General features: G+C 39.4%; 3 protein-coding genes across 3 annotated transcripts; 1 reads left to right on the forward strand and 2 right to left on the reverse strand.

The window, feature by feature from the left end:
- Nucleotides 1-506: 506 nt before the first annotated feature.
- LOC105163032 (uncharacterized) lies at nucleotides 507-3,910 on the reverse strand. The gene is made up of 8 exons (XM_011081235.3): nucleotides 3,552-3,910; nucleotides 3,393-3,460; nucleotides 2,671-2,737; nucleotides 2,424-2,578; nucleotides 2,262-2,332; nucleotides 1,926-1,994; nucleotides 1,330-1,433; nucleotides 507-1,021 (listed from the first exon to the last, which is right to left on the reverse strand). Exons 1-8 carry the CDS (start codon nucleotides 3,807-3,809, stop codon nucleotides 734-736), a joined length of 1,080 nt encoding a protein of 359 aa, XP_011079537.1. The 5' UTR covers nucleotides 3,810-3,910; the 3' UTR covers nucleotides 507-733.
- A 1,207-nt stretch (nucleotides 3,911-5,117) lies between these two features.
- Nucleotides 5,118-8,194, reverse strand: LOC105163031 (receptor-like protein kinase ANXUR2). The gene has a single exon (XM_011081233.3). It carries the CDS (start codon nucleotides 7,929-7,931, stop codon nucleotides 5,247-5,249), a length of 2,685 nt encoding a protein of 894 aa, XP_011079535.1. The 5' UTR covers nucleotides 7,932-8,194; the 3' UTR covers nucleotides 5,118-5,246.
- A 711-nt stretch (nucleotides 8,195-8,905) lies between these two features.
- Nucleotides 8,906-12,865, forward strand: GUN1 (s uncoupled 1). The gene is made up of 4 exons (XM_011081232.3): nucleotides 8,906-11,024; nucleotides 11,307-11,523; nucleotides 12,267-12,451; nucleotides 12,532-12,865. The coding sequence occupies exons 1-4, from the start codon at nucleotides 9,121-9,123 to the stop codon at nucleotides 12,794-12,796; spliced, it is 2,571 nt and encodes an 856-aa protein (XP_011079534.1). The 5' UTR covers nucleotides 8,906-9,120; the 3' UTR covers nucleotides 12,797-12,865.
- Nucleotides 12,866-13,277: the final 412 nt, after the last annotated feature.

Here is a 13,277-nt window from a genome sequence, read left to right on the forward strand (position 1 = left end):
TCACTTAAACCTCTCCGATATTCAAATAGCAAAAAAAAATGTTGACTCGGATCGGATCCATCTACTTGTTCAAACTTCAATTTCTAGAACCCTTTTCTATGTTGAATTATCAAAATTAATTGTAAGTGTGATAATATATAACAAGCATATTATTTATTATCATGACGTATCATTGCATTTCATGCAAATTAAATATGATTTTATTGCTCTCAGTTGAATTATATGTGTCTATTCCTTCTTAGTTCTGATTCGTATAGACAGAAAATTGATTTGGGCCGAAAGTGCTCAAGATATATTTAAATAAATACAATTTTAACCAAAACCAACTTCTATATACATTTCATTTCTTCTTTTTTCCCACTATTAAACTAAATTGGTAAGTTTATTCATGATGTAGATCCAGCTTTCATTATTATAATCTACTGATGCATTCCTGTCAACAAGTTTTGAACATCTAAGTTTGGCTTGCCGCTGTTGAGCAATGCTCCAGATTCATTAACACGTACTGGAAAAACAGCAATCTCGTGACCAAATCTTATTGCCCTCATCAATTTGTGGTTGTTTTCTGAAACGAGCCACAAAGCATTCGTAACAATTGAACAGATCAAATGTGAATTTCAAACAAGGAAAGAAAACACAGCCAAGAACCAAGCCTAGTCTAGAGCAAAAACGGCTACACTACTCGTGTGCATGTAGAGTAAACCTAAAGAGTGTTCGTTGCTCTTATGTTAACCTACAGATTGTCCATCGGTACGAAGTTCCCAGTCCTGTTTATTCTTGAAAGCCTATGCACAATGAAAACGGTCATGCAGAAAGCCAACACCGAAAAGAGGAGAGAAAAGGCAGTGGCAACATTCCATGGGCTTCCATTGTTGGGCTCAGAACCGCCTGATATGAAATCAAGAAGAATCCAGTCACAGCTAATGGAATAATGAGCAGATCCATGCCATCGTCTGCCGAACATCGGATACCATAATGCAGCCGACATCTTACTAGATTTCCCGATTGTGAACTGAACATCCTGTGCCAATCAATAATGTAAACTATATAACGAAAGCTTGGACACAAACATAAAGATTTAGTCCGACGGCCACATGTTTCAGTAACAAAAGATCTTGAGTAAGTGGAATATTCATCTAAGCATGTAAGTATCTTTGGTAAAGGATATAAAGTCTCAATCAACACACATCCAGGAAGGATAACAAACAATTCAAAGCACGCTCACTATGGTGCATTCGATTTGTCAAGATGTTACCAACAAGGAATTACACCTTTTCTCTTTGTTTCAGTGTTGGTTTGAACTTGCTGATTAGCATCAAAGGAAGTTACCTGTTGAAGACGATCCATGGTTCTCAGAGGCCTCGAAAATTCAAAATAGTAAGTTCCCGTTCCATCACCCCCCGATGCATATGGGCTGTCATCCTTTATGAAGCCTGTGTGACGGAAAGTTAATAAGAAATTAACATTGACCCTGAGCATAAATCATCTTCAGGCAAATTGACAGTAGCAGACCTATTAGCATAGACAGGTTAACAGAAGCACGGCTATATGCCTGCAAACCATCCAAAACAGCCGTTAGGCAAAAGTGATTCTTTGTCTCAACGATTGCACCATGTCACAAAAAGGAAGGTCGGTGCTTTATCAACATGGTCCAGTTATGGAATTCATCCGAGGAAGATGAAAGTTGAGGCGATCTTCAATTTCAGATGAAAAAAGGAAAGAAAGAAGTGGGCTTGACTACTCTCTAATCTTCGGCTAGAACTTTTCAGATTGACTTGGCACCAGCACAATACACACAAAGAGACATGCATATATACAATTGTAGAGGAGTATGTGATGTGACCAATACAGTTATTTCAATTGATGAAAGTTTCAGAAAAAAGACCAAAATGGAGAAGAAAACATTTTATTTCTGGTACACTTACCTGAGTGATCAGTTAAGCTACTGTGCCACCATGATCCTTGCCAATCATTCTGTGCAGTGGTGTCATTACCTAATTTAAAGGGAAAAGAACATATCTATCATGAGAAAAGAGAAAAGTTACAAGGATTTAATCATCCAGGCATTCTTTAGTCTAGGACCTAAATGACAGAGTTAATGAGAAATACAGCAGGCAAACATATGAAACTAAACCAAATTTTGGAGCTAATATGCATCAGCAAATGAAGTCTGCCTTCATATTAACAAGTTACAATCTGGATGCATGATGCAGCATATGATTGTCTGCCTGCCATTGTCCAAAGGTAAGTTGCAAACACACCTGAGGGGCTCATCCCATCAAGGAATCGACAGTGTGGGTTCCAAGCATACACATCTACCAAATGGCCAAACCTGTTTTGATGACCAAAACATTGATAAAATGTTGGACTAAAGTAATCCACTAACCTACCACTTAGGAGAATATAGCATTAAACTACAGTACCTGTCACCTCCATATCCTTCTCTGTTGTCAATTGGATTTCCGCCATAGAGACGTCCTGGAATAGCATTGCCTAATGAGAAGTGCATAATGTCTACTTCATGGCCATGGCAAGTCTTGTTCGTGCAAGTACCTGGTCCTTGTTCACAGCCACCCATCTTACAGTAGATTCCTTAGTTCAATATATAGATCAATCGAAAAGTATAAGATTATAAGGCTAAACAAGGTTGAAGAGTAATTACTGACTTACTTTATGGTAGGATGCATTTTCACCAATTTGGAACATTAGAGCAACAGATGGACATTTCCTGCTGTCTCTGCATGAGACAGGAAAGAGAGAGATGAAGCTTCACATTAATATTGGCAAAGAAATTATTAATGATTAGGTCTGAATGAGAATAAGAGTTGAAGATTCAAGTAATAAGTCATAACCTTAAAATAATCTCAGAGAATTCATAACCAGTAGTAATCCAAATAATGAGAACAGAGATCATAATTTTGCAGGACAGTTACGATTTAAAACCTAGTTTGTTAACAACATCATAATTAGTCTCTGTGGCAAAAACAGGGGTCAATCAATTGTTTTAACCAATCCATCAAAACTCTCTAAGCAAATTAAGTGAGCAACAGTAAAACATAGCACAATTACTATACAAAAGGAAGAAAATAAACTATTAGACACTTGAAAACAATTCAACCTAATTAACCTTTACACTGGAATCTAGAAATCCATAATACATACACTAAAGAAAACAAAAAATCACCTGAAAAGCACTGAAATTACGGTTTCAAGAGAACAACAAACGACCAACAGAAGTCAACAATTACATTCCAAAACTATTCTCTAATCTTTCAATTTATTAAAAAAATAACAACAAAAAGAAAAAGAGCACAGGAACATAGATACACTTGTCGTATATAAGTATTTCCACTCAGTTCTAAATGAGCTACTGAAAATTCCAGAAATAATACCCTTGAGTATATCTATAGTATCCATTAACTTGTAACATGAAGTAGGCCTCTTTCCCGTCATGCACTGCCTAATAACGAAGGAAAACCACACAAATTAATACCAAACGACAAATTTGAACATATAAGTTAGCAGTGATTTTCCGAGCTCTGATCTGCCACCTTGAGAGTCATTTTTCCCTCACTATATTCTTTATCAGCATCCGGGTCTAAGGCGGGTAAGAGGGGGAAATTCGACCCTTCAACGTCCTTCCAATCGTCCACTTTCCCGTCGACTGTGATGATGCCGGGTATGAATTGAGCCCGGACACGGATCCCCGAGCCTTTATCGCAGTGCCAATCCCCGGACTCCGTGTGGGAGTTCACTCGGCCGAAAACTGCGGTTGCAATGAGAAGCGCCAAGACTCGAAGGCGAAGCATAGCCGACTTGGAGGAAGAAAATTCAAAGGCTTGGCGTTGGATTGCCGTTTTTATGTGCTTATTTGATAGTTTAGTTTCCAATTACACCTTCCAGAATATTTCATACCAGACCAAGAAAACATGAAAATAGCATTTTCTACCTTATTGTCGGGAGCTTTTCGAATCTAAACCCAAATCTTCAAATTTATATCCAAATTCCAAATAAAATAAGAAATTATACCAATCCTAATTATTCAAAATTTTTGGCAGGTAATGAATTGAGTACCAAATCTATTTAATATTCAGCTTCTAATTTTCGGAAATTTTGATATTCAATGTCAATTAATTAAATTGTACAGAGTATCGAATTATTTTTTTTCTATATTTTATAACTTGTCATTATATATATATATATATGTCTTTAATTTATAATATTACTTCAACTATTTTCTCAACCCTAAGTTGGGATATTGGATAATATGTTTGCTATTTTTTATTATTATCATAAATAATTGAGTTTAATGTAAACCCTGTGATATTGTAAATAATTAAATTATCTCTATTGAGAAAAAAATAACAATTTAACTTCCTATATTTTTTAAAATAAAGCAACTTGTCTCCCTGTCTTTGCTTTCTTTAAAAACACAGGGGATAAATTATTGTATTTTAAAAAATACAAACGACTAAATTACTATTTATTTTTTTTATAGGGAGATAATTTGCTCATTTACAATATTAAATGGATTGCTTGCGTTTTTTTTTTTTCTAAAATGATTACGCACTTCTATTTTATAATGAAAAAAAAAAAAAGAGTAAAACAACTGGGGATTTGACTTGTAATTGATAAGGAGGTGTAAGCGTTCTAATATCATAGATTGTTTTTGTAACTCATTACAAAAATGAGACATTTGATTTTATAAACCACTAAGTTCCGAATTCCTTATAGACAAAAAATGTGGAATAGCAATTCAAAGTACAAGCACAGGACAGAAAAGAATTAGGATACGTACAGAGATTTGAGAAAAGCTAGAAATACTAAACTATAAAATACAAATTTTAATTGTAAGCTGGGGAAGCAATTGTTGTGTTCAGCATGGGTGTGCTTATTAGTTGTATATATACATATCCAGTTTTGGTTTGAATTAGGTAGAGACAAATGGTTAATCTTTCCATTTCTTGAGAATGAGAATATATATGAGCATAATTTAGAGGTGGAAAGGATTTCAGGTCAGAGACAACACAAGTTATAATTGTAACATATTACATAACATATTAATTGGGTAAATAATTAGGTTTGTCTTTGATCAGTAGCCTTGGAGAGGATTGGTGTTTGGGAACAAAAGTAGGATGCATATTGCATAATGATGATGCTGCCAAACAAATATAATATAGACCCTAATCTTCCCTCTCAGATCCACTTAATTTGGCAGCTACGCACTACTGAGTTCCATCTTAAATTCAACGCCCTTTTTGATCGACGAACATTGAGAAAATATCTTCAGTGGTGTCACTTGTTCTAGTCTTGTGTTCCTCATCGTCGTCTCCAAGACTTAAGGTACTCCGGTGCATGGCGATGAGGCTATTCTGATCCATTTTTGGTTCGCTGTTTTCAGGATTATTTTTTCTGTTTTTCGTCCTTGAGGTTGTAGATCCCCCTTCATGGTTATCCTGGAGTTGAAGTGCCAATTCCAGGCTCCAAAGCACGTCACCCATTGTGGGCCGGTCGACCCCATGATCCGCCAAGCATTTCTCTGCTGTCTCCGCAAATTTCTTCAGACACTCCGGGTTGATCTTTCCTTTGAGTTGAGGATCAATGATATCTTCCAAAGTCTTGTTCCTTGCACATCGAAGAGCCCAATCTGCCAGGCTCACTTGCTCTTTTGGAAGGCTTGGATTCAGGGCTGGCCTAGCGCATAGTACCTCGAAGAGTACCACTCCAAATGAATAGACGTCCGACTTTTCTGTTAATTGTTGCCTTCTGAAGTATTCAGGGTCTAGGTAGCCGAAGCTGCCTTTTACCACAGTGCTAACATGGCCTTTGTTCATGTTGGGGCCTGTTTTTGAGAGCCCGAAATCAGAAACCTTGGCGACCCATTTGTCGTCCACGAGAATGTTTGTGGTCTTCACATCTCTATGGATGATGGTGTACTTTGCACCCGTGTGGAGATAGTGGAGGCCGCGGGCCGCCCCGATGCAAATCTCCAGCCTCTGCTTCCAGGAGAGGGTGGTTTTGTTTCCCTTGTAAATATGCTCCCTCAGTGTTCCCTTTCCCATGTAATCATAAACCAATATCATTTCTCCGTTGTCTTCACAAAATCCGATCAACGACACCAAATGCCTGTGCCTGAGCTGAGAAAGCATCTCGATTTCGGTCTGGAACTCGTTCACTCCTTGCTCCGAAGACGGGTTCGATCTCTTGATGGCCACTTGAGTATCGTTGTCAATGATGCCTTTGTACACTTTCCCGAATCCACCAACTCCAATGACGTTCGACTCGTCAAAATTCTTGGTGGCCGTCTTGATCTCCGCTAAGCTGAAGTAGCGGCAGTTGCTAGCAGCGTCATTTGAAATATAGACGCCGCCTTGACTTTTGCCGCCCATTGTAGAGGATTTGGACGCGGAATTATTGCTGGAATTCCAGGATATTGGCAACCAACTAGGCCCTGACGCCGGGTCTGCTCCAGGGACTCTCCTCTTCCTTTTGTAGGCCACCAGAATTATAACGGCTGCTATCCCAACTGCGGCGGCTCCTCCTGCTGCTCCGGTGATCACGACCGTCGAAGTTCCTGATTCTTTCTGATCAGATCCGAAAGACTTTGGCTCCATTTCAGCATCCTGATATTTCTTCATCAAATCTGACATGACAGGGTTAGGTCCCGCGAGATTGGATTTTGCATTGTCACTGAGCTTGAATATTTCTAATCCATTGAGAAGGGCATCAGCAAATTCAGGTTTCGATGCTTTGTAAGGATGAAGCGCCAGCCAGAGCTGATCGGTGTTGTTGTTGACATGAACTACATAATCCCTCTTGGTGGGAGCTGCGACCGAACCTGTCAACGCAAATACATCAATTTCACTTGCTGCAGTTTTGTTATTAACGAACACGTCGAAAACTCTCTGGTTGGTTCTCGTCATATCTGAATCACACCAATGCAACCTGAGAAGGTACATGAAACTAGGATCCACTTGGAAAATCCATGTCAAGTTGGCTACCGAGTTTACAGTCGCCTCAGGCCCCATCCTTCGGTAAGTCCTATAAACATCTAATGGTGCCATATAGGAAGGCAAACCTTTGTAATTCACTGTTACATTGGCTTGTGTGGCAACCCCATACCAGGCCCCGTATAAGTAGACGGTATCATCATACCAACTCCGCATCAGCCCATCGGAGTCGTTTGCCGGCGCAATATATTGCCCCCCCACGTTTAACCTAAACATGGTTTCCATGCTGCTGGCCTCGATGGGCACCGTTGAGGCTTGTTGATCATCATTGATGGATCCTGCAGCTGTGCCAGCCAAAACGGGATCCGCATCAAAAAGAGCAGGCGCAGAAATGACCTCAATGCCATTCACAAAGGCGAAAGAATTAGCATATTTATCAGATGGCTTGAAGGTGAGAGTAAGAGTGGGATCTTTGCCTGCAGCCAGATAGTATTCTTTGATGAAGTAGGCCTGAGAAAGTGCTTGGGCAGCCAAATATGAGCTAAAATTGCTCAACAAAGTGACCCTCCCGGCAGTGACCGAGAAATAAGAGTTGGATATGTTGAAATTGGGATAGGAAGAAGGATAGAAATGGAGGCGAAGCAAAGTGCGAGAGGTTGAATTCTGGAGGGGTAATAAGTAAGCTGTCTCGGATTTGAAAATCCTGGCGGTCATGTAAGGAACGGTAGAAGGTAATGAAGGGTCTTGGGTATCAGACTTGGTCATCACACCCTTATCAGGGGACAAAATGTATTTCTCGTCGGTCTCCCATGTTCGTTCATCGGCATCTTTCTCGCTGGCGGAAGAGCCACAGTTGAGGATCAATGCCTTGAGGCGATGATGACCATGACCAGGACCATGATGACCAGTACCATGAATACCGTTGAGGAGAAGAGAGAGGCTCAAAAGAGAAAGAAACAGTATGTGATTCTTGGCTTTCATTGCCACAAGATATTATATTAATTAGAAAAGAAGAAAAAGTGGCATACAGAAATTGGGCGAAGCTATTCCTGTATGCCTGAATTTTGTTTTTCTTTTTGGTTGTGGAACTTTTTCTTATTTGTTTTTTCTGTTTGGTCTTGCTCTTACGGATTTGAGTTTGAGACAGACCCTTTGTTGGTCTCCATGAAGGGATTCAAGGGTGGGTTTCCAAGACAACCTCCAAATGTTGGGAAATGTACAGTAAAGTAAAAAAGAAGAAAAAAAATTGATGTGTTTGATAATTCCTGTGGCTTTGTCGTTTCTGACATGGCTGTCTCTCTTCATCCATTGATGGGGTGAGATAAATTAGGCAGAAACCAACGAAGAGGAGTAAAAATCTCCACCCTTTTGAGGTTCATAATTATACTAATTTTGGGTCGTTCACAAATGAGGAATTCAACTCCATTCCTCAACCTTATATTTTGTTTTCTCATTAGTATTCTTGAATTGTATAAAATATTTTAATAGATATGATCCAATTCCAGGTTTTGTCATAAATATGAACATACACTTTAATTTAGTAGGTATATCCTTTATGGAATTTGACATATTTATACGTAATTTGATATGAATGTATTTATAAATATATGATAAAGCTGATCTATGGTGAATATAAAATTATAATTCAGCACAATCAATTAAAACTTCATTTGAGTAGATAGAATTATATCAAAATTAGTATAAAATGCTTATAATTTCAATGTAAATTTCTTTATTAATTACCTCTATTCTCATCTGCTTCAAGTTTCCCATTGCCCGATACATCATGTATGTCTTATCTTACAGAGCAAGAATGTGATCTGACCGTTAGTTTGTCCAGCGGGTAAGATACACGACCAGCCTGAGCGAGTATCGCAGAATCCAAAACTCAATTCTCCTTCTCCATATATTTAGGGCAAAATAAGAAGAGGCGGATAATACAATGTCCGAATATTGAAATCAGCAGCTGACTCATCTTCATCACTCTTTACTCTTTCCAAAAACAAAGGTTAAAATAAAACCAAAGAAGAGTCCTTTTGGTCACTGCTCTCTTTGTATGATCTTTTGCTCAATTTCTCTCTCTGGAATCTTTCATCTCTCTCAGTAGACTTAGACTGACAGACAAAAAAGGGTTAAATATTCCCCACCTTTTTATCTTCTCTCTTATGCAATGGCCTCCTCTACTCCGCCCCCGCACTGTACTCTGACCACCACCAAACCCTCCCATAACCACCACTTCCACCACCTCCAAAATCATCAGCGCCACCAGCGTAGTTCCTCTCACCAGCACCACAACTGGACCCCTCAAAAGTTTTCTTTGATCAACCATGCTTCTCATGCCGCTTCCCCTAGGCCTCCTCCCCCCTCCGCCACTGCCGCTGCCGCAGTTGGAAGCCCTAACTTCCCTTGTCTCTCCGCCGCTGATTTCACAGGTCGCCGCTCCACAAGATTTGTCTCAAAAATGCACTTTGGCCGCCCTAGGTCCACTGCCTCCAGCCGCCACTCCGCTGCTGCCGAGGAGGCGCTCTACCAAGCTATTAATTGTAATGGCGAGCTAAAAAGCATGGATGATATTTTACTTAGTTTTGAGTCGAAGCTTATTGCGTCTGACGATTATACCTTTTTGCTACGAGAGCTGGGGAATAGAGGGGATTGGTTGAAGGCGATGCAATGTTTTGAGTTTGCAATCAATCGCGAAAGGAGAAGGACTGAGCTGGGGAAATTGGCTAGCTCGATGATTAGTACTCTTGGTAGATTAGGCAAAGTTGATTTAGCCAAGAAAGTTTTTGAGAATGCAGTGCATGAAGGGTATGGAAATACTGTTTACGCTTATTCTGCTTTGATTAGTGCTTATGCAAAGAGTGGATACTGTGATGAGGCTATTAGGGTGTTCGAGAGTATGAAAGACTCCGGCTTGAAGCCAAATTTAGTGACTTATAATGCTTTGATTGATGCATGTGGAAAAGGGGGTGCAGATTATAAGAGGGCTTTGGAGATTTTTGATGAGATGTTGCAGAATGGGGTGCAACCAGATAGGATTACCTACAATTCACTTCTTGCAGTCTGTAGTGGTGCGGGGTTGTGGGAGAGCGCGAGGAGTTTGTTTGATGAGATGGTTTATAAGGGGATAGATCAAGATATATATACATATAATACCCTTTTGGATGCTGCATGTAGTGGTGGGCACATGGATGTGGCTTTTGATATAATGGCTGAGATGCCTGCAAAGAATATCCTGCCGAATGAGGTAACATATAGCACTATGATTCGTGGGTGTGCCAAGTCAGGGAGACTGGACAGGGCTCTGAATTTGTTCAATGAGATGAAGTTTGCGGGTATTAAATTGGACAGAGTGTCTTATAATACGTTGCTTGCTATTTATGCTAGTCTTGGCAGGTTTGATGAGGCTTTTGCTGTTGGTAAGGAGATGGAGAGCATTGGGATTAAGAAAGATGTTGTGACTTACAATGCTCTGCTGGATGGATTTGGTAAGCAGGGGATGTATGATAAGGTTAAGGAACTGTTTGCAGAAATGAAAAAGGAACATCTCTCTCCTAACTTGTTAACTTACTCAACATTAATCAGTGTTTATTCCAAAGGAGGTCTATACAAAGAGGCAATGGAGGTATACAGGGAATTCAAGCGACATGGTCTGAAGGCTGATGTCGTTTTCTACAGCAAACTGATTGATGCCCTGTGTAAGAAGGGGCTGGTGGAATCATCTGCATTCTTGCTTGATGAGATGATGATGGAAGGCATCCAACCTAATGTTGTTACTTACAACTCAATCATTAATGCCTTTGGTGTGTCAGAAAATGTTGATCTTTTAGAGTCTCAGATAGAATCCTCCAAAAAAATGGTGATTCAGCATATTCCCGACAGTGAGATCGAAGACAAAGAGGACAAAATAATAGAAGTTTTTAAGCAGTTGGCTTGTGGAAAATCAGGTCATGAAAAGCGTGATCAGAGGGGGCGAAAGGATTTCCGATGTGTTTTGGGCGTTTTCCGTAAGATGCATGAGATGGAAATAAAGCCCAATGTCGTTACCTTCTCAGCAATTCTTAATGCTTGCAGGTATCCTTGTTCTGCAGATTTTATCTATCTGTGCTAACTTGTGTAATTTTGCTACTAATATTCTATATTGTATTCTTCATGATACTTATTTCTTGTTTCTATCGAAGAATGAGCAAGTGGTACTTACTTCTCTATAGACACTAGAGTAGTTCTTGTTGGAGAAAACTATAAAGCATACATGAATCAAATTTAAGGCTTCAACTGGTTGTCTGCATCCTTGCAAAAACTATAGATTCCAGAATTTTATCAGTCAAGAGTTTCATAAATTGTCTGTGGTTGCAGCCGTTGTAATTCATTTGAAGAAGCTTCATTGCTACTAGAGGAATTGCGTCTCTTTGATAATCAAGTTTATGGAGTGGCACATGGGCTTCTCATGGGTTACAATGAGAAAACTTGGTCGCAAGCTCTATTGCTTTTTGATGAGGTGAAGCGAATGGACTCTTCAACAGCCTCTGCTTTTTACAATGCTTTGACTGACATGCTATGGCACTTTGGCCAGGTAATGTTATACAGATCAAATGCTGATGCTTGGAAATAATTATCTTAAGACGTTATTACAACTGTGTGGTTAATGCCCCTCCTGGGGTTCCCAGACTACCCTTTATTAGGCCATTGTACGCAGTTCAAATTCTTATTTCAAACTTCAATTTAAAGTTACAGTGATGAAATGTTTTAGTAGTTTAGTAATGAATGATAAATTTTTGATTCTTAAGATTATGAGATGGAGAGGTCTAAACTGACTGTATCTTTCTTTGCTGCGTTCCTAAAGTCAATGAGTCAAAGAACAATTTGTTTAGCGAAAGAGTTTAAAGAACAATTTCAGGTGCATGTTGGTCGTGAAAGTGGTACCTTGGCAGTTCAGCAGCAGAATGGCATCCTGGCAATTAATCATGATGAATTGTTAGCCTGCATCATTGTTAACAGTGAAATCTAGCCATTTGCCTCTGCTACCGTTCTGTCTTTGTTTGGTAATTTGTTTCTTATGGATTCTTAGATGGATCATATGTGCTAATACTCTTCTAATCAGGGGAATGGACATTGATTTTCCTGTTATACTCTGAGAATATATGAAGCATGGGAGCTCGGAAGATATTTATCTTTTTTGTTTGACTTAATACTGTAATACACTACTTGATGGTGAATTTTATTTTAGACCAGACATTAGAATTAGAACAGTAGTACGCATAAGGATTGCTGAAACAAAATATGATTTGAAATTTTCTTTCTATGTTCATTTTCCAGAAGAGAGGTGCTCAACTTGTGGTGCTCGAAGGAAAACGTCGAGAAGTATGGGAAAATACTTGGTCTGAGTCATGCCTGGATTTGCATCTTATGTCCTCTGGTGCAGCAAGGGCAATGGTTCATGCCTGGTTGCTGAATATCCGCTCTATCGTTTATGAAGGCCACGAGTTGCCAAAGCTGCTGAGGTATTTCTCTGAATTTATCAGACTTGTGATGGTTTCAATTGTGTGTTAAACAATTGGATTGCATTTTCATCAACTTGCAGCATATTGACGGGGTGGGGCAAGCACAGCAAAGTAGTGGGTGATGGTGCACTTAAGCGCACGGTTGAAGCTCTGCTCCTCAGCATAGGTGCGCCGTTTCGTGTTGCAAAGTGTAATATTGGGAGGTTTATATCAACTGGAGCCGTGGTGGCTGCTTGGTTGAGGGAATCAGGCACACTAAATGTGCTGGTTCTTCAGGATGCCAGAACCCATTCAGGCAGCAGAAGGTTTGACGTTGTCCCAAATTTACAAGAGTTACCATTGTAGTTATTAATGTAACTATTATGTATCATGTTACCAAGATTTTTATTGTGTAATAAATGTAAATTTAAAGTATTTTCTTTTGTCTTTGTCGATTTCAACGTCTTGTGATTTGGGTGATATGGAGAAATATGAAAAGAAAAGGCAACTGATTTTGTTCCAGAATTCCCACATAGAAAGAAATGAATGAACAACCTATACCAGCCGGTTTGCCCAAAAATGGGTCAATTATTCAGCATTAAAGATCAGGGCTGGTTGATGTCATTCCCCACAGGCCCGAAGCTATTAGACTGAGCAATGGATCAGTATAGCCCAAGTGGTTAGGCAAGATGTCAATGTGTACATGGCCTCTTACTCCTCCTTTATCCACCAGCCTTTATTCAATTTTCTCTTGGGGGACTATAATACATAAATCTTGCTGGGCAGTTGATTGTTTATGAAGACATATATGCCAGTACTGTACCTGGTCTCTAAATTTACCAGAAAG

This window comes from Sesamum indicum, linkage group LG6 (genome assembly GCF_026168435.1).
Source record: "Sesamum indicum cultivar Baizhima isolate 11 linkage group LG6, ASM2616843v1, whole genome shotgun sequence".
NCBI classification, from domain to species: Eukaryota; Viridiplantae; Streptophyta; class Magnoliopsida; order Lamiales; family Pedaliaceae; genus Sesamum; species Sesamum indicum.

Bases quoted from the DNA above. Each gene is read 5' to 3' on its own strand.
- LOC105163032 (XM_011081235.3), bottom strand. From the start codon at position 3,809: ATGCTTCGCCTTCGAGTCTTGGCGCTTCTCATTGCAACCGCAGTTTTC. The intron at 1,434-1,925 runs GTAAGTGTACCA...TCCGTCACACAG, and splicing joins TAGCTTAACTGATCACTCAG to GCTTCATAAAGGATGACAGC. The intron at 1,022-1,329 runs GTAACTTCCTTT...TGATTGGCACAG, and splicing joins CCATGGATCGTCTTCAACAG to GATGTTCAGTTCACAATCGG.
- LOC105163031 (XM_011081233.3), bottom strand. From the start codon at position 7,931: ATGAAAGCCAAGAATCACATACTGTTTCTTTCTCTTTTGAGCCTCTCT.
- GUN1 (XM_011081232.3), top strand. From the start codon at position 9,121: ATGGCCTCCTCTACTCCGCCCCCGCACTGTACTCTGACCACCACCAAA. The intron at 11,524-12,266 runs GTAATGTTATAC...TTCATTTTCCAG, and splicing joins TGCTATGGCACTTTGGCCAG to AAGAGAGGTGCTCAACTTGT. The intron at 12,452-12,531 runs GTATTTCTCTGA...ATCAACTTGCAG, and splicing joins GAGTTGCCAAAGCTGCTGAG to CATATTGACGGGGTGGGGCA.